The sequence below is a fragment of the Ranitomeya variabilis genome, chromosome 2, assembly GCF_051348905.1.
Source record: "Ranitomeya variabilis isolate aRanVar5 chromosome 2, aRanVar5.hap1, whole genome shotgun sequence".
NCBI lineage: Eukaryota > Metazoa > Chordata > Amphibia > Anura > Dendrobatidae > Ranitomeya > Ranitomeya variabilis.
In genome coordinates, this window is record NC_135233.1 from 37156744 (window position 1) to 37183174 (window position 26431).

Genomic DNA, 26431 nt, shown 5'->3' on the forward strand with positions numbered 1-26431 from the left:
TGCATTTCCGTATTTCTCTATCGCCTCATTGGGGGACACAGGAACCATGGGTGTATGCTGCTGCCACTAGGAGGCTGACACTATGCATAAAAAAAGTTAGCTCCTCCTCTGCAGTGTACTCCCCACCGACAGGAAGTAGGATATTCAGTTTATCTTAGTGTCAGTAGGAGGTGGACACGGGTCTTTTATTAGACCCTTATCTACCTCAAATGTGCGTCGTTCCCTTTCAGGTTTCCGGAGGGATACAGTGTGAATAGTCACAACTGTAATCCCACAATGCGGACTATGAGTACGGTGTGTACTGCCACCCCGTATCCTCATACATCCCACAGCAGGTCCAAGACCCCTAAAACAGAAGAGTGTTGAGGAGATTCAGACCGGTCCTTGCTCAGTCTCCCACCCACTCGCCCTCCAGAGCCTGTCGGTTGGTGGAGACGAGGACGTCCATCAGCATCTGGACGTCTGATCTTATTCCCTGGAATGAGGTACCCCTCTCTTTCTCTTCCAGGAAACTACCTTCATGTGAGTGATCCACGCGACGTGGGATGAATGAGGTGAGTATTCATTAGCCCCCTCCTCAGATAGGGACTGTTCTGGGTGGGGGGCGCAGGGCTCGTTCAGGGTTACCTGGAGGCTGCGTCTTGTGCCACAGGGCTTCCGCCCTACAGTTCTCCAAGGGGATCGCCACTGCGTCTGGGGAAGGCCTTTTGCAAGTGGCCCCGCTTTTTTTCCCCTCGGCGGCCGGCAGCCGCTCTGTCTTCCCCTCACCGGTGGTCGCTGGTTACTAATTTAGGCCCCGGCTTCTATTCGGGCCCAGTCCACCACCGCAACTCGACCCCCTTCCCCTCTCCTTCGGACGGGCTTTTCTCCCGCCAGTCTTTCACCTCCTTTTCCTGTTTCTCCGGCGAACTACGCCCACGGCGCCATCTTTGTCCTCCCGGACTGCGCGTCTAGCCCTGCCCACTCAACCCGATATAGTAGCGGGCTCACCTGCTGCGTTCGGCGCCTTCTTGGTCCGGGGGTCTGATGACCGGCTCTGCCCGCTCCTCCGCAAGACCCCAGCGCAAGACTCCGGAGTCAGCTATTTCGGTTCCCTACCACACGGTTGGCTCCGCCCCCTCTTCCGACCTGGAAGATCGGGCTTTTTGCTACCCCACGCCCACACTGTGAACCTGCATCTCCTGGCAGTCACCATTTTCGGCGTGGGATTCAGCGCTGATTCCTCTGCAGGACCTGCTCTATCTTCGCAGCCTACAACCGGAAAGCTACAGGACGTCTGCCGTGAGTAGCTCTGCACTGCAGACTGACACTCTCCTCTGCCCTCCTGTCCCCTAACCTTCTGGCATTTTTTCTCAGAGGCCCATTCGTTATGTATAATTCTAAGGGAGGTCGCTCCCCTCCTCCTACTTCTTCCTCTACTTCCTCTGCCTTAGTCAAACACTTTTTGTGTTCGTCTTGTAACTGCAAGCTTCCCTCAGGTCAGTCCTCTCCCCTCTGTCAGGCCTGCAGCAACCCCATTATGCCCACCGCCCAGGATCCCCCTGCTGCTCCGCTTGAAAGTGAGGCCTCCACCCCAGGTTGGGCTTCCACTCTGTCACAATCGGTAGCGGATCTAACACGGGTATCCCAGACCCTTGTGTCTGTGCTTGATAGGTTGCCCCTGCAGACTCCCGCAGTAGCCAGCGGGTCGCAGGAAGCCCCGTCCGAGCCTCCCATTATAGGCCGCAAAAGATCCAGACAGGAACGCCGGTCTGAGTCCTCTTCCCGTTCCATCTCGCCCCACGGTCCTTCTCTGCGATCGGCTTCTCCTCGATCCTCCTCACCTGAGTCAGGTGAAGCTTTCTCTGATGCACCTTCAGAGGATTCGAACCAAATCGCTAGCATGAGGGATATGGTTCAGAGTCTCATTGGAGCAATCAATCAGACCTGTGGCATCAAAGATTCCTCTACGGAACCCGCAGATCAGGCGGTTTCGTTTAGACGGTCTAAAACACCTTCCAAGGTTTTCGCTCCTCATACTGAGTTCGATCAGTTTCTGACTAGAGAAAGGGAGAATCCGACCAGACGTTTTCAAAGAGGAAAGCGCCTTGGCATCTTATATCCTTTTTCTCCGGATCTCATCGCCAACTGGACGACTTCTCCCTCTGTGGATCCACCAGTTTCTAGACTTTCCACCCGCTGTCTGGCGGAGCGTCTCTGAAAGATTCCAACGATAGAATCATAGAGTCCTTTGCGAAGTCGGCCTTCGAAGCGGCCGCGTCTGCCCTATGCCCGGCTTTTGCTTCCACCTGATTTTCGAAGTCTATATCCGAATGGGCCAAACAACTCCGTCAGGGCATTCTGGCCGGAGCTCCACCAGAACAGCTGGCGGAACTTGCCACCCAGATTTCTCACGCTGGGGAATACTTGGTCTCTGCTTCCCTGGACGCCGCGTCTTGTGCCGCTCAGGGATCTAGTAATGTTGTTGCCACCCGTCGTACCGCTTGGCTCAAGGCCTGGCAGGTGGATTTGTCATCAAAAAGTCGCTTACCAGTCTGCCTTTTCAGGGATCTCGTCTCTTCGGTTCCAAGCTGGACCAAATTATTAAGGACGCTACCGGGGGCACAAGCTCCCTTCTTCCCCAGTCCAAACCTCGCCGGCCTCCTCCTAGGTGGTAATTTCGGCCCTTTTGTTGCTTCGCGGCGTCAAACTCCTTTTCCCAGCAGCAGCAGAGGCCACAGGCACGTCAAGAGAAGATGACGGTATCCTTTAGACCCACTCATTCCTGGCGTTCCCGCTACTCCCAAGGTAGATCTTCCAGGTCTATGACTGGAAGATCCACCTCGGCATGACTAACAGCATGACCCCAGCGCACCTCCCAAGCTGGGCGGCCGTCTCCTCTTCTTCAAGGACGTCTGGATCACCTCAGTGGAGGACGCATGGGTCAGGGAAGTTGTATCCTCAGGATACAAAATAGAGTGCATTTCATGGCCCCGGGATCGTTTCTTCGAATCCCGCCCTCCAAGAGACCCCGCTCTAGCTCCGGGTTTCTTTGCAGCCATCGCTTCCCTCCTCAAATCCGGGGTAATCGTTACTGTTCCAGAAAAAGAACGGTTCACAGGTTTCTATTCAAACCTGTTTGTGGTACCGAAAAGGGACGGCAAGGTTCGGCCCATTCTGGATCTCAAATTGCTGAACAAGAGGGTTCGTCTAAGACACTTCAGGATGGAATCCCTTCGTTTGGTAATCGCTTCCATGGAGGCTCAGGAATTTCTGTGCTCCATAGACATCCAGGACGTCTACCTCCATGTTCCTATATTTCTGGGACATAACAGATTTCTTCGTTTTGCAGTACATCAGGAGCATTTCCAGTTTGTCACTCTGCCGTTCGGTCTCGCAACCGCTCCCAGGGTTTTCACAAAAATCATGGCAGCACTGATAGCCATCTTGAGGATCAGAGGCCTGGTGCTCTTTCCGTACCTCGACGACATACTCATCAAGGCCCCGTCCTTTTCTCAGGCTCACGAAAGTCTGTCCATCGTCCTCGACACCCTATTCCGTTTCGGGTGGCTCGTCAACCGGAAGAAGTCCTGCCTTGTTCCCTCTCAGCGCCTCGTATTTCTGGGCATGCTCTTTTACACCCGTCAGTCCAGAGTCTTCCTTCCCGAAGAGAAGAGAACCATTCTTCGCCGGGAAGTTCGCTTGCTCCAGGGTCCTAAGCTTCCCTCCTTCCGATCAGCCAAGAAGGTTCTGGGGAGGATGGTTGCAACATTGGAAGCGATTCCCTTCGCCCAATTTCACTCAAGACATCTTCAACAGGTGATTCTCTCACAGTGGGACAGGTCTATCCTTTCCCTGTATTGCCCGATTCGGCTTTAACCCCCAGGTCAAACAGTCCCTCAACTGGTGGATGACGTCACCTCTCATCTCCCAGGGCAGGTCCTTTCTTCCAGCTCACTCGCAGGTGGTGACGACGGACGCCAGCCTTCTCAGCTGTTTTTCGGCACCTGACGGTTCAGAGTCGTTGGTTGACGCAGGAGTCATCCCTGCCGATCAATGTCCTCGAGATTCGGGCCATCTTTCTGTCCCTTCTTCACTGGGAAAGGATTCTCAGGGGCCTGCCAATTCGAATCCAGACGGACAATGCCACAGCAGTGGCATATGTCAACCATCGGGGGGGGACTCGGAGTTCTCTGGCCTTGGCATCCAAGATCCTGGAGTAGAGGATCCCTGTTCTTCAGTGGCCCTTGTGGCATCTGTGTGGATCGAGCTCAGGATAAAAATATCTTTTTATCCTCATACTTAAGGACAAGCAGCTCTCCATTGTGTAAAGTCCCCTGACTGCCCCTTTCGGAACTTTTCATTGACCAACGATTGTGGAAACCCCTGACCGTTTTTGCGAATGGTCCCACAAGCCCCTATGTTATGTTCAACCAGACTTTTAAATAGGGGTATGCTGGTATAGCAATTGTCAAAAAGGAGATTTTTGTGTACTCACCGTAAAATCTCTCTTAGCCTCAAATTGGGGGACACAGGACCATGGGCAATATGCTGCTGTCCACTAGGAGGCGACACTATGCATAATCTGAAAAAGATTAACCATGGCTCCTCCTCTGCAGTATACACCCCTGGACGGCGTTAGCCTTCTCCAGTTTTGTGCAAAAGCATTAGGAGGAACGTAACATGAATAACATAACCATGCCTATAAGAAGGCCACTATGTACGAGCTCAAAGAACAATATGAGAACTCAACAGTACCAACGGCCCGTAAAGGGCAACAGGGTGGGAGCTGTGTCCCCCAATTAGAGGCTAAGAGAAAGAGATTTTACGGTGAGTACACAAAAATCTCCTTTACTCTGTCGCCTCATTGGGGGACACAGGACCATGGGACGTCCCAAAGCAGTCCCTGGGTGGGAAGCAATGGACGAATATTGTGCAGACAGGCCCCTAAACTTGGGGCACCGCCGCCTGCAGAACCCGTCTACCCAGGCTCGCGTCCGCTGAGGACTGGGTATAAACTCTGTAGTGTTTAGTAAACGTGTGTAGGCTAGTCCAAGTGGCCGCCTTACACTTGTTGTGCCGAAGCCTGGTGCCGAATGGCCCAGGAGGCCCCTACCGCCCATGTAGAGTGTGCCGTAGTACCGGCCGGAAGAGGAGAATTTTTAAGGCGGTAGGCCTCTTGTATGGTGGATTTGATCCACCTGGCAAGGGTAGCTTTGGAAGTGGCAGACCCTGGCGGTCGCCTTCCAGAAGAAGGAAAAGAGAATCAGACTCTCGGAAGGGTGCAGTCCTAGACACATATATACGCAATGCCCTGACGAGGTCAAGCGTATGCAGAGCCTTCTCCACTCTATGAACCGGAACCGGACAAAGGGATGGCAGTGAAATTTCCTCATTGAGGTGGAAGTTGGACACAACCTTCGGAAGGAAGGATGGGACCGTACAGAGAACTACCTTGTCCTGGTGAAAAGCCAGGAAGGGTCGTCTGCAGGAGAGTGCTGACAGTTCAGACACCCGGCGTAGCGAAGTGATTGCCACCAAAAAGACCACCTTCTGGGATAGAAGGCGGAGTGTGACCTCCTTAAGGGGTTCGAAAGGTGGTCCATGCAATGCTGTCAGGACCAGGTTGAGGTCCCACATTTCTAGTGGACATCTGTAGGGGGGAACCAATCGGGAAACCCACTGAAGAAAAGTCCTTACTTGCGGCTTGTTAGCAATGCGTCTCTGAAAAAGCACAGAGAGCTGACACCTGGCTCTTAAGCGAGCCCAGGGACAGCCTGGCCTCCAGACCCGATTGGAGAAAACCAAGTACTTTGGGGAGGGAATAAGGGAGTGGGGTCTGGCCACGAGATTCGCACCAGGTAAAGAAAGCTTTCCAGGTATGGTAATAAATCTTGGCAGAGGCTGGCTTCCGTGCCCTGATCATGGTTCCAATGACGTCTGGCGAGAACCCTGCCTGGGTTAGAACCCAGGTCTCAAGGGCCACGCCGTCAAATTGAGAGCCCCTGAGTTCTGGTGGTAGAACGGGCCTTGTGATAGAAGATCGGTGCGGTCGGGGAGACGCCAGGGGGCGTCTGCTGTAAGTTGTACGATGTCGGCGTACCATGTACGTCTGGGCCAGTCCGGTGTGATTAGGATTGTTGGATCTCCCTCTTGCTTGATCTTCCTCACCACTCTAGATATCAGGGGGAGAGGTGGAAAAATGTACAGAAGCTGGAACTGGGTCCAGTCCTGAACCAGGGCATCTGCTCCGAGCGACCGCGGATCGTGTGTTCTGGCCATGAAGTTGGAGACCTTGGCATTGAAGTGGGATGCCATTAGGTCCACGTCCGGAGTCCCCCAGTGATGGCAGATCTGTTGAAAAATTTCGGGATGGAGAGACCATTCTCCCGAGTCCATTCCTTGTCGGCTGAGGAAGTCGGCTTCCCAGTTGTCCACACCCGAATGTGGACCGCAGAGAGCACCGACCCTGTGTATTCCGCCCAGTGGAGGATGTGTGTCACTTCTCGCATTGCCTGGGTACTGCGGGTCCCTCCTTGGTGGTTCACATATGCCACAGCCGTGGCATTGTCCGACTGTACTCTGATGTGAGAGGCTGCCAGTAAGTGAAGGAAGGCTCTCAACGCCAGGAGGATGGCACGAATTTCCAGGATGTTGATGGGCATGGTCGCTTCTACTGGTGACCACTTGCCCTGTGCCCTGTGGTGTAGGTGGTCAGGACCTTCCATTGACCTGTGAGAAAGGATTTCCCCGTTGCTAGCGAGGTTGGCTTGAGCCACCAATGCAGGGACCTCCTGGTTGACGACGTTAGCTGGAACTCTCTGTCGAGAGAAAAAGGATTCCTGTCCCAGGACTTGAGAATGGCTAGTTGGAGAGGCCTTAGGCGAAACTGGGCAAATGGAACCGCTTCTATTGCTGCCGCCATCCTGCCGAGGACTTTCATGGCAAACCGGAGAGATCGGGGGGGGGGGTTGGGGAGGAGGGTGCGAACTCCTAGACGGAGAGCCAGTACCTTATCCTTGGGAAGGAGCACCAGACCCCTGGAGGTGTCAAACAGCCTTCCCAGGAAGGTCAGAGACTGACTCGGGGTTGGCGATGACTTTTGTAGGTTGACTAACAAGCCCAAATGACTCAGAGTGTCGATTGTGATTGAGACGCTGAGCTCGCAGTCCTTGAAGGTGGAAGCTTTGATGAGGAGATCGTCCAGGTATGGAACGACTACTATGCCTCTGGAGGGCAGGACGTCCATGGTGGCTGCCATGACCTTGGTAAACACTCTGGGAGCCGTGGCGAGTCCGAACAGGAGAGCCACGAACTGGTAGTGGTCCTGGTCGATTGCGAACCTGAGAAATCTCTGATGGGCGGGTGCAATCAGTATATGCAGGTATGCGTCCTGTATATCTATGGAGGCGAGATATTCTCCCTTCTCCATGGACGCAAAGATGGACCGAAGGGACTCCATGAGGAAGTGACGAACCCGTACATATTTGTTGAGTTCTTTTAGGTCCAGTATGGGCCGTACGCTGCCTCCTTTCTTGGGGACTATGAATAGATTGGAGTAGAACCCTCGGAAGCGCTCGGCCACCGAAACCGGTACTATGACTCCTGCTTGAAGAAGCGAGGAAACCGCTTGGTGGAAGGCACGAGCCTTGGCTGGCGGTTTTGGGGGAACAGAGAGGAAGAATCGGTTCGGTGGGTTGGAAGTGAACTCTATCTTGTATCCGGAAGACACTAGTTCCCTGACCCATCTGTCTTCTGTAATAGGCAGCCAGACTTGCTGAAAGAGCAAAAGTCAGCCGCCTACGGGTGGGATGTCTTCCGGAGTCCGTGAGTCATGATGAGGAGAAAGTCTGAGGTTTTCCTACTTTGGGCTTTGACTGGCCTGCTTTTGATTGCCAGGTCTTGTCCGACCTTTGCGTCGACCGTGAGTTGTCCCTGCGTGGGGAACGGTTACGATTTTGTGCTGGACGCGAGACGGACCAGCCCGAAGAATTCCGAAAGGATCGGAATCGGGTTTGGTTACCCTTCATATAAGGATCACCTTAAACTGTGGGGGTTAGAGAAGACCTTAGGCGGTTTCAGAACTCCTTCAAAGGAAATCTTGTGTTCTGGGGCCTCCGGGGGCGGATCAGAAATGTCCAGCACCCTATGGATGGAAGAGATTACGTCCTCAACTAGCGCTGTATTGCTAGGGGGAATTGGGATCAGGGACCCCTCCGTTTCCTTGTCTGAGTTGGAGTCACAGATGCCTTCCGAATCCTGTGTATCGCTGAGGCGTCCCCTGGTTTCTCTGGTCGGGGATCGCTGCGGAGATCTGCATTGTCTGTCCCTGGTAGGGGACGGTCTAGGTGACCTGGAACTACGGAGTCTCTCCCTAGAAGGGGATGACCGTGTGCTATGGGATGACGCAGATGAACGTGACCTGTGGGTCCGCTTACGTCCTGTCCGAGACATGGATGTGCCCGGGACGTCATGTCCCTGAGTCGAGCTCTCCCTTTGCTGGGTAATGTTCATAGCTGAGGCATGACCTTGCAGAGCCTGAAGCAATGTGGAGGTTAGGTTATCTATAGACTGCGTCATAGATTGCGACATCTGAGTAGCCCATTCCGGCGTGGCAATAGACACCGAAGCATTGGTAGGGGCTTCTTGGGGCTCTGACACAGTAGTCTGGATACAGTCCCGGCAGTGCGGGTACATGATGCCACTGGGGAGAGTGGTCCTGCAGGCTGTGCAGAATGCATAAAAGCAGTCCTGCCTGGTTTTCTTGGACCTTGAGCCCGGCATAGTACGTGAGAGGGGTGGCTATGCAGAGGGCCCTACAGGGTTGGCTATGCAGAGGAACCTATAGGCGGTCTTATAGGAATATGGAATCACAGCCGAGTAAGAACCCCAGCTGTGATCTTACCCCACCAGTTTGCCCCTAGGTCCAGCGCCGAAGATACACAGTCCTGTGCCCCCCCGGAGACTGGCTGGCCTGGACGCCGGGAGATGCAGGGTTAATCTTGTCCTGCAGCAGAAATGGCCGCCGAGGAGAAGGGGAAGAAGGAGAAAGGGGGCAGAGAAAAAGGCGGCAGGGCTGTGTAAAAACGCGCCCTTTCAGTCTCGATCTGCCCCCTCTATGACACTGTGGATTGTCATATTTGTCATCCGGGGGGCGGGCCGGGGGGCAGAAACAAGGCGGCGGCCTCGGCTAGGCCAAAGCCGCGGTCTAAACCCTGACTATAGCACTAAACCCTAACCTGCCTTATCTGTCTTTTTAACTTTATAGCAAGAGCGCTGACTGACACAGATGTTGCCAGCAGCACTTGTAACACGGTTTCTCCTCAAATCTCTCACTGACAGGAGATCTGAGGAGAAACAGCGTCTTTATGAGGCAGATCGCCCGGGAAAGTTCGTTGCTACAACAAACTTTCCTAGCGATTTGTCTCATTGGCTGGTGTGACGCTGACGTCATCAGAACCTGAACCAATCAGGTCTTGATGAGGTCGGGGGTGGGTCACAGGAAGCATTGTGCGCCGGGATCCCCTCGTTATAAGGTACGTGGGGCTCCCGATCAGCACAAAACCGCCGACAGTAGACAAACGTCGGCGCTACACAAAGCCCTGCTAGTGTCGACGTTTATCTACAGTCGACGGTCACGAAGCGGTTAATATTGTCCTCAAAGGGCTATTGCTTCCACCATTTGACCCCTTATCAATAAAGTTGGACAGACTGGCCTGGAAGACAGCCTTCCTTGTAGAGATTACTACAGCCAGAAGAGTGGGTGAACTGCAGGCCCTCTCAATTAACAAACCATACTTAAGAATCCTAGAAGACCGACTCATTCTTCGCCTTGACCCATTATTTGTACCCAAAGTGGTCTCAGACTTCCACAGATCTCGAGAGATATTCTCCCCTCCTGCTGCCAGAATCCAACAAACAAGAAGGAAGAAGAATTCCATAAATTGGATATACTCTGGAAGGGTGATCCTTCATTATCTCCAAGAGACACAGATGTGGAGAAAAGACCAAAATCTATTCATCCAGCTTTACAGCCAGAATAAAGGGAAGACGTCTTCCAAAGCACGATCGCCAACGGGATCAAAAGAGCAATTACCGAGGCATATCAGATCCAGAAACTTATAGAATGGACTTTTATGGATGCGGCAATACCAAGTATATTTTTTATTTTCAGATTGGAAAAAGGGGAGTGCTACAAACTAATATCAATTTTTTTTTAGATTTAAATTTTTTATTATTTTATCACTTTTCACTTTACTTTTTAATTGCACTACAGACCTGAACCTGTGATAAGTTATACTATGTACTCCAATATTATACAACTGCTCTTACTGTATGGCACGAGCAGGATCACTATTCCCTTCTGATAATGTCCTGTTTATGTACGGTGTATAACTTGTCGGGTGTATGGAGCAGGCTCAGGAGCTGCGTTATACAACCGATACCTGATCTAACAGCAGTGATCAGATCTAGCTCTGCTGGCTGCTGTCAAACTCGAACAGCGACATTTAAGTGCCGAGAACTAAGTGAGGCGTCCATTTAGGTGCCTATTGCGCCAAATGTAACACCCATTTCAGGTCTCCTTTCATTAGTGTAGGTGACCTGACATGATGCCCCTTAATGGAAGCCCAATGGGGCAATGAGTCAGCAGGCAATTCGTGGATGCTGGAGATCCATAGTACAGACACACAGTCCACATGAACGTTACCTGGAGGTGGTAAGTAGCCATGAAACAGCACACTGCCACACGAGGAGCGCTCCAGCTCTTCACATAAGAGCAATCTTCTTACTATCAAATAAAGGAAATAAAATAGTCAGACAACTCGATAGACCATAATATAGAAGTCACTCCTCACATAAGAATTCTCTCTATCCTACCTAGCTTACATACATGGATTAAAAACACAGGTCTAAGGACATTAAAATACTACTGACAGGTGAAAAGAAGAACATTAATTATCTGGAGCCAATGGCACCTGTCAGAAATAGGATATATTAGGCTAAGAGGGAACAGTCATCGCTGCAAGTTGATGTATTGGAAAAACGCAAAATGGGCCTTGTGGGGTGGGAACTTTCCCCGCACGCGGCACGCCTTGTCGGGGGTGAGAACAAGCGGCACGCCTTGTCGGGGCCAGGTTTCCTTGCACGCGGCACGCCTTGTCGGGGCAGAGTTTCCCCGCAAGAGGCATGCCTTGCCGGGGCCAGGTTTCCCCGCACGAGGCACGCCTTGTCGGGGCCAGGTTTCCCTGCACGAGGCACGCCTTGTCGGGGCCAGGTTTCCCCGCACGAGGCACGCCTTGTCGGGGCCAGGTTTCCCCGCACGAGGCACGCCTTGTCGGGGCCAGGTTTCCCCGCACGAGGCACGCCTTGTCGGGGCCAGGTTTCCCCGCACGAGGCACTCCTTGACGGGGCCGGGTTTCCCCGCACGCAGCACGTGTTGTGGGGAGCTTCTGTCTCAGTCGTGAATAGTACTACAGCAGTTGTACAGGTTTGTGGTACAAGTCTGCAGACACTCAATGTGATTGTAGATTTGTGGATCCTCACACCTATGCGCTGTCAGGATCCTCCAATGCTGGCACTGGGAGCAGGCAAGGACGTGACCACAAGTATTTGATTTTGAATGTTACAACTTGACGGGTACAACCTACACTAGACAAGCTCATTCAGTCGAAATGTGTCCACATGTATGCGAATCACACAACTGGGGTCACGTGCCCATCCGCTCCCGGATAATTCTTACAGTGCGCACTGTGAAGATTCACAAGTCTGCAGTCTTACAGAGTGACTGCAGATTTGTACCTCATGCCTGGACAAGCGCTTTAAGATGGGAATAAAGGTTTGTCTATAAGTGTAACAATGAAATTACCCAGTGGAGTGATTCCATAGAATTCAGCTTCGTGTCGGAGAACATTCAGGCTGACTCCTCTGGATAAACAGAGAATAAGTAAAGGTTAGGACATTACTAGAAAACTTAGAACCATTTGTTATTTCTGAGGAGGATCCCATGCATTGGATTTTCATTGGTAGTCTCAAATCTCCTATAGGGCTTGTCACACCAGTTAATGGGGCTGTGCAGATATATATTAAAAAAAAAAAAGGACACAGTTACTTACCGTTAACGGGATTTCTCAGAGCCCATGATGGCACCACAGAGAGAAGGGATCCGCTCTTCAAGGGCAGGAAACCTACAGCTAAAAAGGGCGGTACCTCTCTACCGCATCAGTTGCTTAGTATATTATTATTATTATTATTATAGCGCCATTTGTTCCATGGCACTTTACATGTGAAAAGAGGTATACAAACAAAAAAAAAAAAAAAAAAAGGAGCACTAGAGGACCTCCAGGTTATTAACATACTATTCAACATTACTATGAAGCTTAACGGAAACACAATGTGACTAAATATATGTAACAAAAATAGATGTGCACACCCACGCGTGAAGGGAGGGAATGTACGGGTGCCGTCATGGACTTTGAGAAATGCTTTTACCAGTAAGTAACTACGTCTTTCTCCTTCCCCCATGATGGCACAACGGGAAGAATTGCAGAGAGTGTAACATTAGCGATGTCCCTCCTAGGTTCCATGACATCTTGTATTCTGGCTGTTCAATGGGCTCAGGTACACACCAGAGAGTTGCAGTGGGAAATTTTGTCAGCCGAAAACTCTAAAAAGGGAATTTAGAAGGGCAGTTAACCGTTTCATCAAAAACGGTACTTTCGTTAGAATGGTGGATGAGGATGAACAACTTAACCTGAGGCATTCCGTGGGTGATCCCAATCTCTCAGGTCCTGACCATAGACGCAAGCCCCAGAGGTTGGGGGGCTCACCTGAACGACCAGATAGCTCAAGGGGTCCGGACAGAGGACTTAATCTCAAACATGAAGGAACTATTGGCAGTGAAGTTCGCTCTCCTAGAATTCTTTAACACTCTCCAGAGACACCACATAAGAGTGTACTCAGACAACCGGGTTGTGGTAGCATACTTTAATCACCAGGGAGGAACCCGGTCCTGCCCTCTTAAGGAAGTAACAAGGTCCATTTTCAGGTTAGCCAAGGACAACTTGGGGTCTCTGTCTGCACTCTGCATAAGAGGGACAGAGAATCACAGGGTGGATTTCCTGAGTCGGACCCAGCTGAGACAGGGCGAGTGGGAACTGAATCAGACGGTGTTCGATCAGATTTCAGAAAGTTGGGGAGATCCTTTCATAGATCTATTCGCCAACACTCAGAACAGGAAGGTAGACGCTTTCTGCTCAATAGATCCCAAAGGGAACCCCATTGCGTTAGATGCCTTCATGATTCCATGGGACCACCATCTAGCCTATGCTTTTCCTCCGATTGCCCTGATTCTAGTGGTTCTGAGGTAAATCGGGGAAGACAAGGCAAAAGTGATCTTAATGGCCCCCTTCTGACCAAAGAGGACATGGATTTCTTGGCTGAGGATGATGTCCATCTCTGACCCCTGGGTACTTCCAGAGCTTCCAGACCTGCTTTCCCACGGGCTGTTTCGTCATCCTCAGGTAACAACCTTACAAATGACAGCCTAGAATTTGAGAGGGCTCAATTGAGTAATGAGGGGTTTTCACCAAATTTAATCTCCAGATTGCTACAGAGTAGGAAACCTGTAACCACCAAACTGTATGAGAAAGCATGGAGGAAGTTAATTTCAGCTTCAGGTTCCAAGCTAGAAGGGGGGGTTCCACTAACTTCCATCTTGGAATTTCTGCAGAAGGGATTGCAACAGGGACTAGCTACAAGTACTTTAAAGGTTCAAGTCGCGGCATTAGGGGCCCTATACAATCATAAACTGGCTGGGAATCGGTGGATATCCAGCTTAATCAATGTATCGGCCAGGTCTAGACCCATCCCATCTCAGAGTACTTCTCCTTGGGATTTAAACTTGGTCCTTATAGCCTTCATTGAGAATCCTGTTCCTTAAAACAACACTTCTAGTAGCTCTCACATCAGCTCCTAGGGTCAGTGACATCCAGGCATTGTTGGTCAGCCCTCCCTTCACACAAATCTTGGAGGATAGGGTTATTCTTAAGACCGACCCAGCCTACCTACCGAAAATGGTGCCGTGTTTCCATAGATCGGGATTTCTCAGAGCCCATGACCGCACCCGTACATTCCCTTCCTTCACGCGTGGGTGTGCACATCTATTTTCTTTAATTTTGTTACTTATATGTAGTCACATGCTGTTTCTGTTACTATTCAACATTACTATGAAGCTTATGTTAATAACTTGGAGGTCCTCTAGTGCTCTTTTTTTTTTTTTTTTTTTAATGTATACCCATATAGCGCTCTGTAAACAATTGATGCGGGAGAGAGGTACTGCCCTTTTTATCTGTAGGTTTTCTGTCCTTGAAGGGCGGATCCCCTCTCTCCGTGGTGCCGTCATGGGAGGAAGGAGAAACAAAAAAACAAACAAACCAAAAACAGCACCACAACTGTTCACAGGTTGTCTGTGATAATGCAGTCCAGACCCATTCACATTAATAGAGGCAGGCTGCAAAGCCAGCCACAACTCCTACATGGTGTTATGTTTTCCTAATCCTGTAAAATATCCTGTATAAATCATCATCAATGAATGATAAGTCGAATAACCCCTCACCCGTCTGTCAGAAATTTATGTCACATCACATTTAGTCTAATGCTACACGGCGCCATGGGTTATCTGAAAAGTCATGACAACAAAACAAACTTATGCAACTTGCTGTCGTACAACTATTTTAGCGCTGGTTTTGCTGTAAATAAAACAGCCAAGCTGCAGACAACTCACAGTGTGTAACTTGCACTGACGTCTATGGAAAGAGTCACATGCCACTTCTGACCTAAAATCAAACACATTTGCGACACACGTCGTCCTATAATCAATAGGACAAAACCCATTTCAGAAAACAGCCGCCGAATATTCCCGGCTTGACAAGAGCAATCTTATTTCACTTATTAAACTCTTTATGTAGGTAAAACCCTATTTTACCGAAATCCGAGGTGAAGACGATGACAGTGTATTGTAGCCGGTGTCGGTCCGCACACATCAGGGACTCACCTTAGGTCCAGTTCCTTTGTTCGGAGGAAATTCAATATGGGAGCAAATGCAGTGGGATCGCGATCGATAAATATCTACGAAGAAGATTAACCGACTAGTTAGGAGATGCTGAATAACAAGACTTTACTATTCCTGAAATGTCCGATAAACCTGATCTTACTTGTTAAAATGACCACTAAAGTTAGAAGACCAAACACAGTCATAAAAAAAAAAAAAAAGTACCATCGGAGGAATACAGGATGATATTTCAGCATAAGGCATTTGTCTCATTACATAGAGAAGTTTGCAAGGGCCGACATGTTCCCAGAACAGTAACATGTATGCCCAAAAATCTTTTGGTGATGGTAAACCCAGGGTTGTTTGGGTAAAAGGTTCTCATTACCTGGGAGTTGGATTTTGCAAAAATAAGATAAAATCGAACTTATCTGTTGTCTCCCAATGCAGGCCGCTCTGTGGTCTGCGGCAGCAACGTAGTATTGACTGCACCTTTCACCCAGCGGCAGGACTGCTGCGGTCTGTGATGGGCTGCAGAGGTCAGTTAATTTGAAAAAACGTGTCAACTGACTGCTGCAGCCAATCACAGACCAAAGCAGTCTTACCGCTGGTTGAAAGCCTGTGCTAGTCCCGGTAGAGGAATTTATTTTATTTTTTACAGAATCCAACTCCCAGGTACCTTTTGCTCAGAAAACCCCTTTAAATACCTGAGTGCACTTTCAACTCATTTCTATTTTAGCTGGGCCGCCATCCTCCAGGGGGATGTAACCTTATGGGGTGTCTCTCCTAGGGGTCGGTCTAAGATGGCTGCGCGTGTTCCAGGCAAGTTGTTACTACCCCTCCTTGCAACCCAGTAACCCTTTCTGGAGACCGACAAATCAGCAATTTGCGCTTTGTTTTGCATTTTTTAACTAGCTAAAGAACAGTCTAAAATCCTAAAATAGGGATTTTTGTGTACTCACCGTAAAATCCTTTTCTCCGAGCCATTCATTGGGGGACACAGACCGTGGGTGTATGCTGCTGCCACTAGGAGGCTGACACTAAGTGATACAAAAAAAGTTAGCTCCTCCTCTGCAGTATACACCCTCCTGCTGGCTCTCAGCTAACCAGTTCGGTGCAAAAGCAGTAGGAGATCAATAACAACATATGAGCGTATAGCATGTCATATTATATATGAGAGTATAGCATGTCAGATTATAAAAACAAGCATAAGCTATTAACAGGGTGGGAGCTGTGTCCCCCAACGAATGGCTCGGAGAAAAGGATTTTACGGTGAGTACACAAAAATCCCTATTTCTCCTTCGCCTCATTGGGGGACACAGACCGTGGGACGTCCCAAAGCAGTCCCTGGGTGGGGACAACGTCAGATCAGGCCCTGTGTAACCGCTACTTACAAGTATGCCACCGCAGCCTGCAGAGTCCACCTGCCCAGACTCACATCTGTGGAAGTGTGGGAATTATAGTGCTTCAAGACTGCATGCGGACTGGACGAATCCGCAAGCTTGCAGGTGTGCGTTGCCGATGCCTGGTGCCTAGAACCCTCGATAGACAGGGAGATAGGCTGACATCTAGCACGGAAGGACTCCTGGATGGTGAAACGAATCCACCAGGCTAAACCCGATGAAACGGCTAAACCCTTCCTAAAAACGTCAGGAAGCCTTCCTCTTACCGTCAGGAAGCCCAAATAAAGAGTCCAACCTTCGGAAGGACGCCGTCCTCGAGACGTACCTACTCAGAGCACTCACTTCGTCCAGAATATGGGGAACTCATTCCATTTTGTGGACTGGAGCCGAAAGAGATGAGGGAAGAACTATGCCCTCATAACAGTGGTAATACAATACCACCTTGGTAACAAGGGACGGGGATGGCCTGAGGACAACCTTGCCTTGAAGGTCATAAGGGGAAAAAAGTCTGAAAGAGCAGAACAGCTAGCTCCGAAGACTTGTCAGGGCGAGGATATCGCAGAGAAAAAAGGGCGAATTTCCCTGATAGTAAAGTCTGCCCGGATGAAAAGCAGTCTACTGTAAGACTCCTAGGACAATTAAGGTCCCAATGATCTAACGGTATGCGATAGGAAAGAACTACGTGTGAAAACTCCGTGAGAAGGTCACTACTTACAGTTTTGCTGCAATAAGGCGGAAAGATACTAGCTCCGCAAACCAAAAACTGACGCGGTCAGTGCGGCTCTCGGAGGATCACTGGGGCCCTTTCTGCTTTTCGGAAGGCTTTCGGAAGTTGTGAAAGGGGAGTTATGGAAACTGGTACCACGGAAGAACCAGAGCATGCAGTGCGATGGCTCTTGGATCTCGAGGCCGAACCACAAACTCGAGTACATTGGCATTCAGTCTGGACGCCATCTGATCTACAACTGGAGCGCTCCAGTGAAGGCAGATCTGATGGAAGACTTCGGGGTGAAGTTCCCACTGACTTGAGGCGGAACCCTGACGGCTGAATTTGTTTGCCGTCCAGAGTTCTACTCCTGGGATATATACTGCCGAGATCACCGAATGATAGATCTCGTCCCATCAGAGAAAGTGGGGTACCTCGGTCATGGCGCCTGACCGTGGGTACCTGCTAGATGATTGACGTATGGCACCGCCGTGGCATTAACCAATTGAATTCGGATGGGGTGACCCGCCAGAAGGCAGACCTGCTGTAGGACTACCGTTCAGATCTCCAGAGCAATGATAGGGAGAAGAAGACTGGCATTGATAGTTACTAATAACCATTGAACCGGGAGAAAGGCCCTGGATGAAGAAGGAGCTCAGAGACTATCGTTTGTTTGACTTGCTGAAAACGAGCGGAGTGAAGGAAACCGCTTCCATTGTCGTCACCATTTTTCCCTCAGAACCCTCCTAGCAAATCAAATGAAATGAGGGGATGAGTAGTCAAGTGCGCGAGCTCCCTGTTGAAGGGCCATGACCTTGTCTCGAGGGAGAATTACCATCCTTCTGGAAGTGTGCAGGATCATCCTCAAAAAGGATATCTGCTGGGCTGGAAATGAGGAGAACTTGTCTAAGTTTAGCTGCCAGCCCAGGTGAGAGGGTATCGCAAGTGATATAGACGACTCAGCGTAGTCCTGGAAGGGCAGCTAGAAAGTCGACCACATAGGGCAGGACGACCACGCTTCTAGGGTGCAAGAGGAAAATGACAGCCGCCATGACCCTTGCGAACACTCTGGGTGCGGTAGCCAGGCCGAAGGACAAGGTCGTGACTTGAAAATGCTGTTCACGAATGGAAAAGCGAAGGAATTTTTGAAGAGGGTAAGCATCCCGAATGTCGATGGATGCCAGAAACTGCACCTTTTTCTGTTGAAGTAATGGCTGAGCGGATGAACTCCATCCGAAGAAGGAGGACCATGTCAAAGGTTGTTAGAAGTTTGAGGTCCAGGATTGGTCTTACTTTTCGTTCCCCTTTTTGGAACCAAGATCCCTTAGATCTAGACTGTGCTGGACAACCCTTATACAATCCTTTGTCAGTCTCCCGCTCAAAAGATTTGTTTGGCCAGTTGTTACTGGTGTGAATCAAGGTAGTTAAGGTCTCCAGCCAGGAGACCATTGCTCTAGCAATCCATGCGGCGGCTAGGGAGGATAGAGCGCTGAACCCGAAGCCGCAAGACGGAACGAACCAGATTTGCTATCTGACAGTCCGTGGTATTTTTAACTGATAATACATGGGCAGGGATACGGTAGGTATACCACAGGAGATTCTACCCGGATAATCAGCCCAGTGGCAGAATGCGCGGTTGCATTCAGCAGGTCATAGTCTCTTACCATCGTAGCTCTCTTTTGAGGGTGCAGATAAAAATTAGGAACCCTCGATCCATCAACCTCTTAACAGGGAAGTGGAGAGGAATTGTCCGCCTTCTTGCATCATCCGTTAAATAGTGGTGATGCAGAGGGGGGTGCTTGTACGCCAAAAAGGGTGCCTCTGTACATCCACAGAGTTCAGGTCTCCAGGTGGACAGGACAGGTTGTCTGGCGTTAGGCCTGGATGCAGAAGAGGATACATGGAAGCGACACTCCGTGTGCTCGTCTGTTGATGGTGTGGGGAGATCGGTGCCCTTTACAGGACTTGTTGCCCTTAAAAATCAGGCCAGGCATGGCATCCCACGTACAGGTTTCTGTCCAGTGAATCGCTTATCCAGACTGAATGGCAAATGCTCTACGAGGGAGTTTAGTCTCCTTATGAGGGACATTGCGTAGTCTAGCGCAGAACCAGAGTCTTCGTCAATGTACCGAGATTGGTTAATCTTCTCTGAAGCTCTGGCAAGTTCAGGCAATATTCGATCCATATTCAGAGCCTTGTTGTCATCAAATCATTGGTGAGGGAGCAGGAAACGAAAACTTCCGTTTTCTAGATGCCTGTATGTTTCTAGACGCCTGTACGTTTCTAGAATACTTGCGGCCCCTGCTAGCTGACGGCTCCCATGTAGGATAGGGACCATGTATATCGGTCCTGCGAGCACTCCGAGCCACAGAGGGTACACGGAGGGATTCAATCTCTTGGTCAGAGAACCATGGATTGCGGTCAGTGACGAAGTCCACTGAGGGGAACTAGAGGATAAGCTGGGGTCGGCGGCGGAGGGCTCCTCGGATTGATCATGCGCCCTTAAGACCAGGGAATACTGGTCATACGCCTTTAAGACCAGGGAATACTGGTCATGCGCCTTTAAGAACAGAGAATACTGGTCATGCGCCTTTAAGACCAGGGAATACTGGTCGTGTGCCTTTAAGACCAGGGAATACTGGTCGTGTGCCTTTAAGACCAGGGAATACTGGTCGTGTGCCTTTAAGACCAGGGACTGGTCAGGTACTTCCTTACACGGGTACTGATGTAGAGTCGATGTGCCCCTTTAAAGCAAAAACCGTCGCCCCAGTGTGAGCCGGCCGGGTGGACCAAGATGGCCACCAGGAGTTGCAGAGTTGATAAAATCTCGCAGAGAGCGAGAAGCGCCAATTCGGGGGGCGGAGCCACGGACACTATGTTTAATAGGCCCAAGCCGTGGCCTAAATTTCTGTAGCCGGCGGGCGACACGGCGGTAGAAGTGAGGGGCATTCCAGGCGTGCGGGCGCGACTTCAGGGATGCGGCCTACACATCGGCCGAAGCCGGGGGCTAAATTTTTGCAGCCGGCCGGAGCGTTACCTGAGGGAGGTGGGCCACATGGAAGTGGCTGAGGCTGCCTGTCAGCATGTGGTTATCCCTCTGCAGATGGACCCACTCACCATCGGTGCGCGTCCCGACATGGAGCCGACGCGGATGTGGGTTTCAGCGCTGTTCTGTGCAGCGTGGGCGGTGCAGGGATAACCCTCAATCCATCATCCGTTTGTTAGGGAGGTGGAGAGGAACCGTCCGCCTCCTTGTGCCATCCGCTTTCACAGTAGTGGGACAGTGGGGGCTGCTCAGACGCCATAGACAGGGGCCTCTGTACATCCACGGAGTTCAGTCCGGGTGGACAGGGCCAGTTGTCCGGCATTAGGCCTGGCTCCAGGAGAGGATACATGGAGACGACACTCCATGTGATCGTCTGTTGCTGGTGTGGGGAGATCAGGACCATGAAAGGAACCATCACCCCTGAAGAGAGCTCAGGCTTCCCATGTTGCAGGAGAGGTACGGGGAGGTATACTCGCCGTGCTCGCCTGTTGATGATTCGGGGGAGATCGGAACCTTGAAAGGATCCGTCGCCCCCTTCACTCCGTTAATTAAAAAATAAAAATTTACAGAAAAGTAAAAAAAAAAATAAAAACGTTGGGGCCTGAACCAGACCCATGTGCCTCCTACAGACACTAAGCAAGAACTGGTTCACTGAGAGCCAGCAGGAGGGTGTATACTGCAGGGGAGGAGCTGAGAGCCAGCAGGAGGGTGTATACTGCAGGGGAGGAGCTGAGAGCCAGCAGGAGGGTGTATACTGCAGGGGAGGAGCTGAGAGCCAGCAGGAGGGTGTATACTGCAGGGGAGGAGCTGAGAGCCAGCAGGAGGGTGTATACTGCAGGGGAGGAGAGAACTTTCCTTGTATCACTTAGTGTCAGCCTCCTAGTGGCAGCAGCATACACCCACGGTCTGTGTCCCCCAATGAGGCGAAGGAGAAAATAGATTTTTTTTTCTACTAAAGCAATTTTGAAAAGATTCAGAATCTGTGCTGAAAATCTGCACTGCACCCATAAACTGTGAAACTGTGAGAAAGGCTGTCCTGATATAAGGGCATATGGGTATCACTGTTCGTCCACTCGGGACCCCTAACATATCAATAGGTCCCATGTAAGCGGTCATCTACTCAAGCACCTGGACTCATGGGGAGCAGCCAGACCTACGAGCTAAAGTCACATTAAAATGCAATAAGAAATATTACTCACCGCTCCAGTTTCATCCCGAAGAGTTGAAATCCTTCCGCTCAAGAGACTGCAAAATAAATTACAGAATGTGAAGAAGCAAGAAAGTCAGAACAAGACTGGTAAGACTGAAAGCAATAGTGAGAGTAGTACCCATCTGTCCAAGAAACATCACATTTTTTTTTTTTTCTTTTTACAGTCCTTTCCCCATAGGGTGCAGCACTGATATGGCGGCTACTTGTCACAAGGTTTTTTGCCTGCTTTGCGCCCGTGTCTGCTCCTTTTAGTCTCACCCTTAAATTTTGAGGCATCAAACTGGAGTAAAACTTTGCATAATGTGGCAAAAACTCGCCGAGTTTTTACATCAGGCCCCGAGCGCTTCAGACAAATTCATCATCAATTATGCCACATATTATGGAGTAACATTTCTTGTGCAGCAGCTAGAAAAAAAAAATCCACTAAGAGGCACACACGCTTCTTAATGAATTTGGAGCATCTCACTCCAGCGGGCCCTTCATCAAGACTGGCACATAAGACTTGATGAATGGGGAATCTGTGTTATTCTCCCTGTAGCACTGTGCACATTTAGGTCAGGGCCAAAATAACTCTCAGGTCACGCGACCAAATACATCTGTGCACTATTTTAGTGCTGCGATTTCGGGGTATAAGAAAAAAAAAAGGCAAATTGCAAACTACTCACAAGAAAGTTATAGCCGGGTGGACAAATCACCTCCTTCTCATGTTTGCTGAAGGTCTAAAGCTGGCCACACACAGATTGATGTTGGCCGAACCCACCAATATCAACAGATACGGTCAACGGTCCAATGTGAATGGGGGCGCAGGCTGACTGATGGACGGGAGATGTCGATCAGGCCTGCGCAATTGCGGACTGACGATCACAGTTGTTCTCCCTGAGATAAGCTGGTGGCCGGCGTGTCCGTCGCCGGCTTTCTCATAGAGAACAGAGGAGCACTCGGGGGAGTCAGCTGAACAATCTTTTGACCAACAGTCATCAAATATGTATGGCCAGCTTATGTAGTGGACCTCAAAAATGATAACCCAGCTACCTGGGATTCTCAGGAATACTTGCAGCGCAGGACGACTCCACATTACAGACATCTTTGCTGACGTTTCCAATCATTAGCAGAAAAGACTGAATCAGAACGTCTCAGGATTGATTGCAGGATTTGCCGCTGACACTAGAAATAATGCCATCACCTACCTAGAGAAGAACGAGTCCGGGATCCACATTAGTGTTTGCCTCGATGTGCTGAACCTGAAGAAAAGCAAATAAAAGAATGTGTCATTACATGGTTGCATATCACAGCGGTCCAGTCAGCGCCAGCCCCCGTATCATCACGGCCGTCCGGTCAGCGCCAGCCCCCGTATCATCACAGCCGTCCGGTCAGCGCCAGCCCCCGTATCATCACAGCTGTCCGGTCACCGTCAGCCCCCGTATCATCACAGCCGTCCGGTCAGCGTCAGCCCCCGTATCCTCACAGCCGTCCGGTCAGCGTCAGCCCCCGTATCATCACAGCCGTCCGCTCAGCGCCAGCCACCGTATCATCACGGCCATCCGGTCAGCGCCAGCCCCCGTATCATCACAGCCGTCCGCTCAGCGCCAGCCCCCGAATCATCACAGCCGTCCGCTCAGAGCCAGCCCCCGTATCATCACAGCCGTCCGCTCAGCGCCAGCCCCCGTATCATCACAGCCGTCCGGTCAGCGTCAGCCCCCGTATCATCACAGCCGTCCGCTCAGCGCCAGCCACCGTATCATCACGGCCATCCGGTCAGCGCCAGCCCCCGTATCATCACAGCCGTCCGCTCAGCGCCAGCCCCCGTATCATCACAGCCGTCCGCTCAGCGCCAGCCCCCGTATGATCACGGCCGTCCGGTCAGCGCCAGCCCCCGTATGATCACAGCCGTCCGGTCAGCGCCAGCCCCCGTATCACGGCCATCCGCTCAGCGCCAGCCCCCGTATCATCACGGCCGTCCGCTCAGCGCCAGCCCCCGTATCATCACGGCCGTCCGCTCAGCGCCAGCCCCCGTATCATCACGGCCGTCCGCTCAGCGCCAGCCCCCGTATCATCACGGCCGTCCGCTCAGCGCCAGCCCCCGTATCATCACGGCCGTCCGCTCAGCGCCAGCCCCCGTATCATCACGGCCGTCCGCTCAGCGCCAGCCCCCGTATCATCACGGCCGTCCGCTCAGCGCCAGCCCCCGTATCATCACGGCCGTCCGCTCAGCGCCAGCCCCCGTATCATCACGGCCGTCTGCTCAGCGCCAGCCCCCGTATCATCACGGCCGTCCGCTCAGCGCCAGCCCCCGTATCATCACGGCCGTCCGCTCAGCGCCAGCCCCCGTATCATCACGGCCGTCCGCTCAGCGCCAGCCCCCGTATCATCACGGCCGTCCGCTCAGCGCCAGCCCCCGTATCATCACGGCCGTCCGCTCAGCGCCAGCCCCCGTATCATCACGGCCGTCCGCTCAGCGCCAGCCCCCGTATCATCACGGCCGTCCGCTCAGCGCCAGCCCCCGTATCATCACGGCCGTCCGCTCAGCGTCAGCCCCCGTATCATCACGGCCGTCCGCTCAGCGCCAGCCCCCGTATCATCACGGCCGTCCGGTCAGCGTCAGCCCCCGTATCATCACGGCCGTCCGCTCAGCGCCAGCCCCCGTATCATCACAGCCGTCCGGTCAGCGCCAGCCCCAGTATCATCACAGCCGTACCTCTACCCAAAATCCTCTATAACCCAACAGGTTATAAGTTTAACTAAAAAGTTGGCGCCAAGTCACAACTCCTTTAACGCGTCCCTTGAATCCGACTCCCACGCTGTTCACGTGTATTGCGTAAGCGAAAAACGGTCTTTATTTTTGCCTTGCACCATTCTAGAGCAAATATTTTGCTAAAACTTCAGCCATACAAAAAAAAAATAAAAGTGAAAACAAGATAATAGGAGGACTTGAGCACCTTTGTGCAAAATAAAAAATACCCAAAAAATGTGATAAATCAGTGTAGAAAAATTTGGAAAAACAAAATCTGAACATTAGGCAACGCAGCAGAGAATTAAAAAAAAAAAAAAAAGCGCAAATCTTTTGATGAAAGTCACGGGAAAATGTATGCAAATAACGTAAATATATTATAGAAATTAATATATAGGAAAACACGATGATGAACTGCACCAACCAACTATAAAAAAGACTGCCAATGACCCTTTTTTTGGAGTACAAGGAAAAAAAAAATGGCAGTCGCCAACTGATTCGTCTCTAGTCTAGTGACGGACAATTCTAAGGGTATGTGTCCACGTTCAGGATTGCATCAGGATTTGGTCAGGATTTTCCATCAGTATTTGTAAGCCAAAACCAGGAGTGGAACAATTAGAGGAAAAGTATAAAAGAAACATATGCACAACTTCTGTATTTATCACCCACTCCTGGTTTTGGCTTACAAATACTGATGAGAAATACTGACCAAATCCTGAACGTGGACACATACCCTAAGGCTACGTTCACACGATCCTTTTTTCCGTCCTTTTTTTTTCAGGTCCTGTTTTGAAAAACCGCAGCTAAAATCCGCACTGATTTTTCGCTGCGGTTTTTGATCCTTTTTCTTCTGCGGATTCCACTGCGGGTTTCCAACTGCAGTTTCCTATTGGGGCTGCTGGAAACCCGCAGCAGAATCCGCAGAAAGAATTGACATGGTACTTCTTTTTTCTGCAGGCAAAACCGCTGCGGATTTGCCTGGGGAAAAAAGGATCGTCGGCACAGCGGGTTTTGTTTTCCATTGGGTTACATTGTACTGTAACCTACATGGAAAAAAGCTGCGGATCCGCAGTGCCAAATCCGCTGCGGATCCGCAGCAAAAACCGCAGCGTGTGAACATAGCCTAAGGCTACTTTCACACTAGCGTTAACTGCAATACGTCGCAAATGCGTCGTTTTGCCGAAAATACGCATCCAGCAAAAGTTCTTGCTGGATACGTTTTTTCGTCATAGACTAACATTAGCGACGCATTAGCGACGCATTTGCGACGCATTGCCAAACGTCGCGTCCGTTTTGCGACGCTTGGGCGTGTGTTTGCGGACCGTCGGGAGAAAAAAACCTTACATGTAACGTTTTTTGCTCCCGACGGTCCGCTTTCTCCGACCGCGCATGCGCGGCCGGAACTCCGCCCCCACCTCCCCGCACTTCCCCGCACCTCACAATGGGGCAGCGGATGCGTGGGAAAAATACATCCGCTGCCCCCGTTGTGCGGCGGAGACCACGCTAGCGTCGGGGACGTCGGCCGGACGCACAGCGACGGGTCTTTCCCGACGCTAGTGTGAAAGTAGCCTAAGACTTTATGGAACAAAAAACAAATCCCTCTTGCGTTTCGTGCTTGCTGTCAGTGAATAGAACAGGCTTGTTTACATTCTATGGCTGAGATAGAAATACATGAAAGGTGCAGAATGGAGCCTGGTATCCTAGGGGTTAATAATACCAATAATAATAATAATAATGGCCCCTGCCGGTACCTGGTGCCCCCCACGTCCAGCTGGATGATCTCCCCGGTGCCCGGGGTGAAGTTATTGCAGTTCCCGGCCATGTCCGCTGCGGCCTCAGTCTCCGACCGATCCCCGGGCTGGCGGTGCGGCCTTCTCCCGGGATGTCAGCCAGGAGCGCCGCCTACTCCACCATGGAGAATCCGCTCCTGCAGGGCCGCCCGGAGCCCGCCATGTCCCGGCCGTGCAAAACACGGGGGTGGAGGAAGACAAGGAGAAGCTCCGGGATGTGCAGGAGGAGGCGGCGTCACCGCCAGGCCTCTCCCGTCATCCCTGAGCCCGGGCCGGGACTGCTGTCTCCATGGTAACCGCACACCATGGCGGCGGCGGCCTCCTGCTCCTGACAGGGACACAGGGGGTGTATATTTCTGCAATGTGCCTTTATTCCCCTCATTCTTTTCATTTTTGAGTCTCCACTTTTAAAAAAAAAAAAACGAGAGGCTTATTTTTTTGCTCCCCTATTTTTCTCTGTTACCGTTACGGTGTATATGTAAATGATTAATTTTATGGAAAAACAGCAATTCCGTTTTTTTTG

At 51.0% G+C, this 26431-nt stretch overlaps 1 protein-coding gene across 1 annotated transcript in view; it reads right to left on the reverse strand.

The window, feature by feature from the left end:
* Nucleotides 1–26192, reverse strand: part of KCTD3 (potassium channel tetramerization domain containing 3) — a 96965-nt gene extending 70773 nt beyond the window's left edge. The window contains exons 1-6 of the mRNA XM_077282274.1: nucleotides 25870–26192; nucleotides 22578–22631; nucleotides 21380–21425; nucleotides 15032–15105; nucleotides 11846–11904; nucleotides 10688–10768 (exon numbers count right to left, since the gene is read on the reverse strand). Of these exons, the coding sequence (XP_077138389.1) occupies nucleotides 10688–10768; nucleotides 11846–11904; nucleotides 15032–15105; nucleotides 21380–21425; nucleotides 22578–22631; nucleotides 25870–25940 (385 nt within the window). The 5' untranslated portion in view covers nucleotides 25941–26192. The remainder of the gene's footprint in view (nucleotides 1–10687; nucleotides 10769–11845; nucleotides 11905–15031; nucleotides 15106–21379; nucleotides 21426–22577; nucleotides 22632–25869) is intronic.
* Nucleotides 26193–26431: the final 239 nt, after the last annotated feature.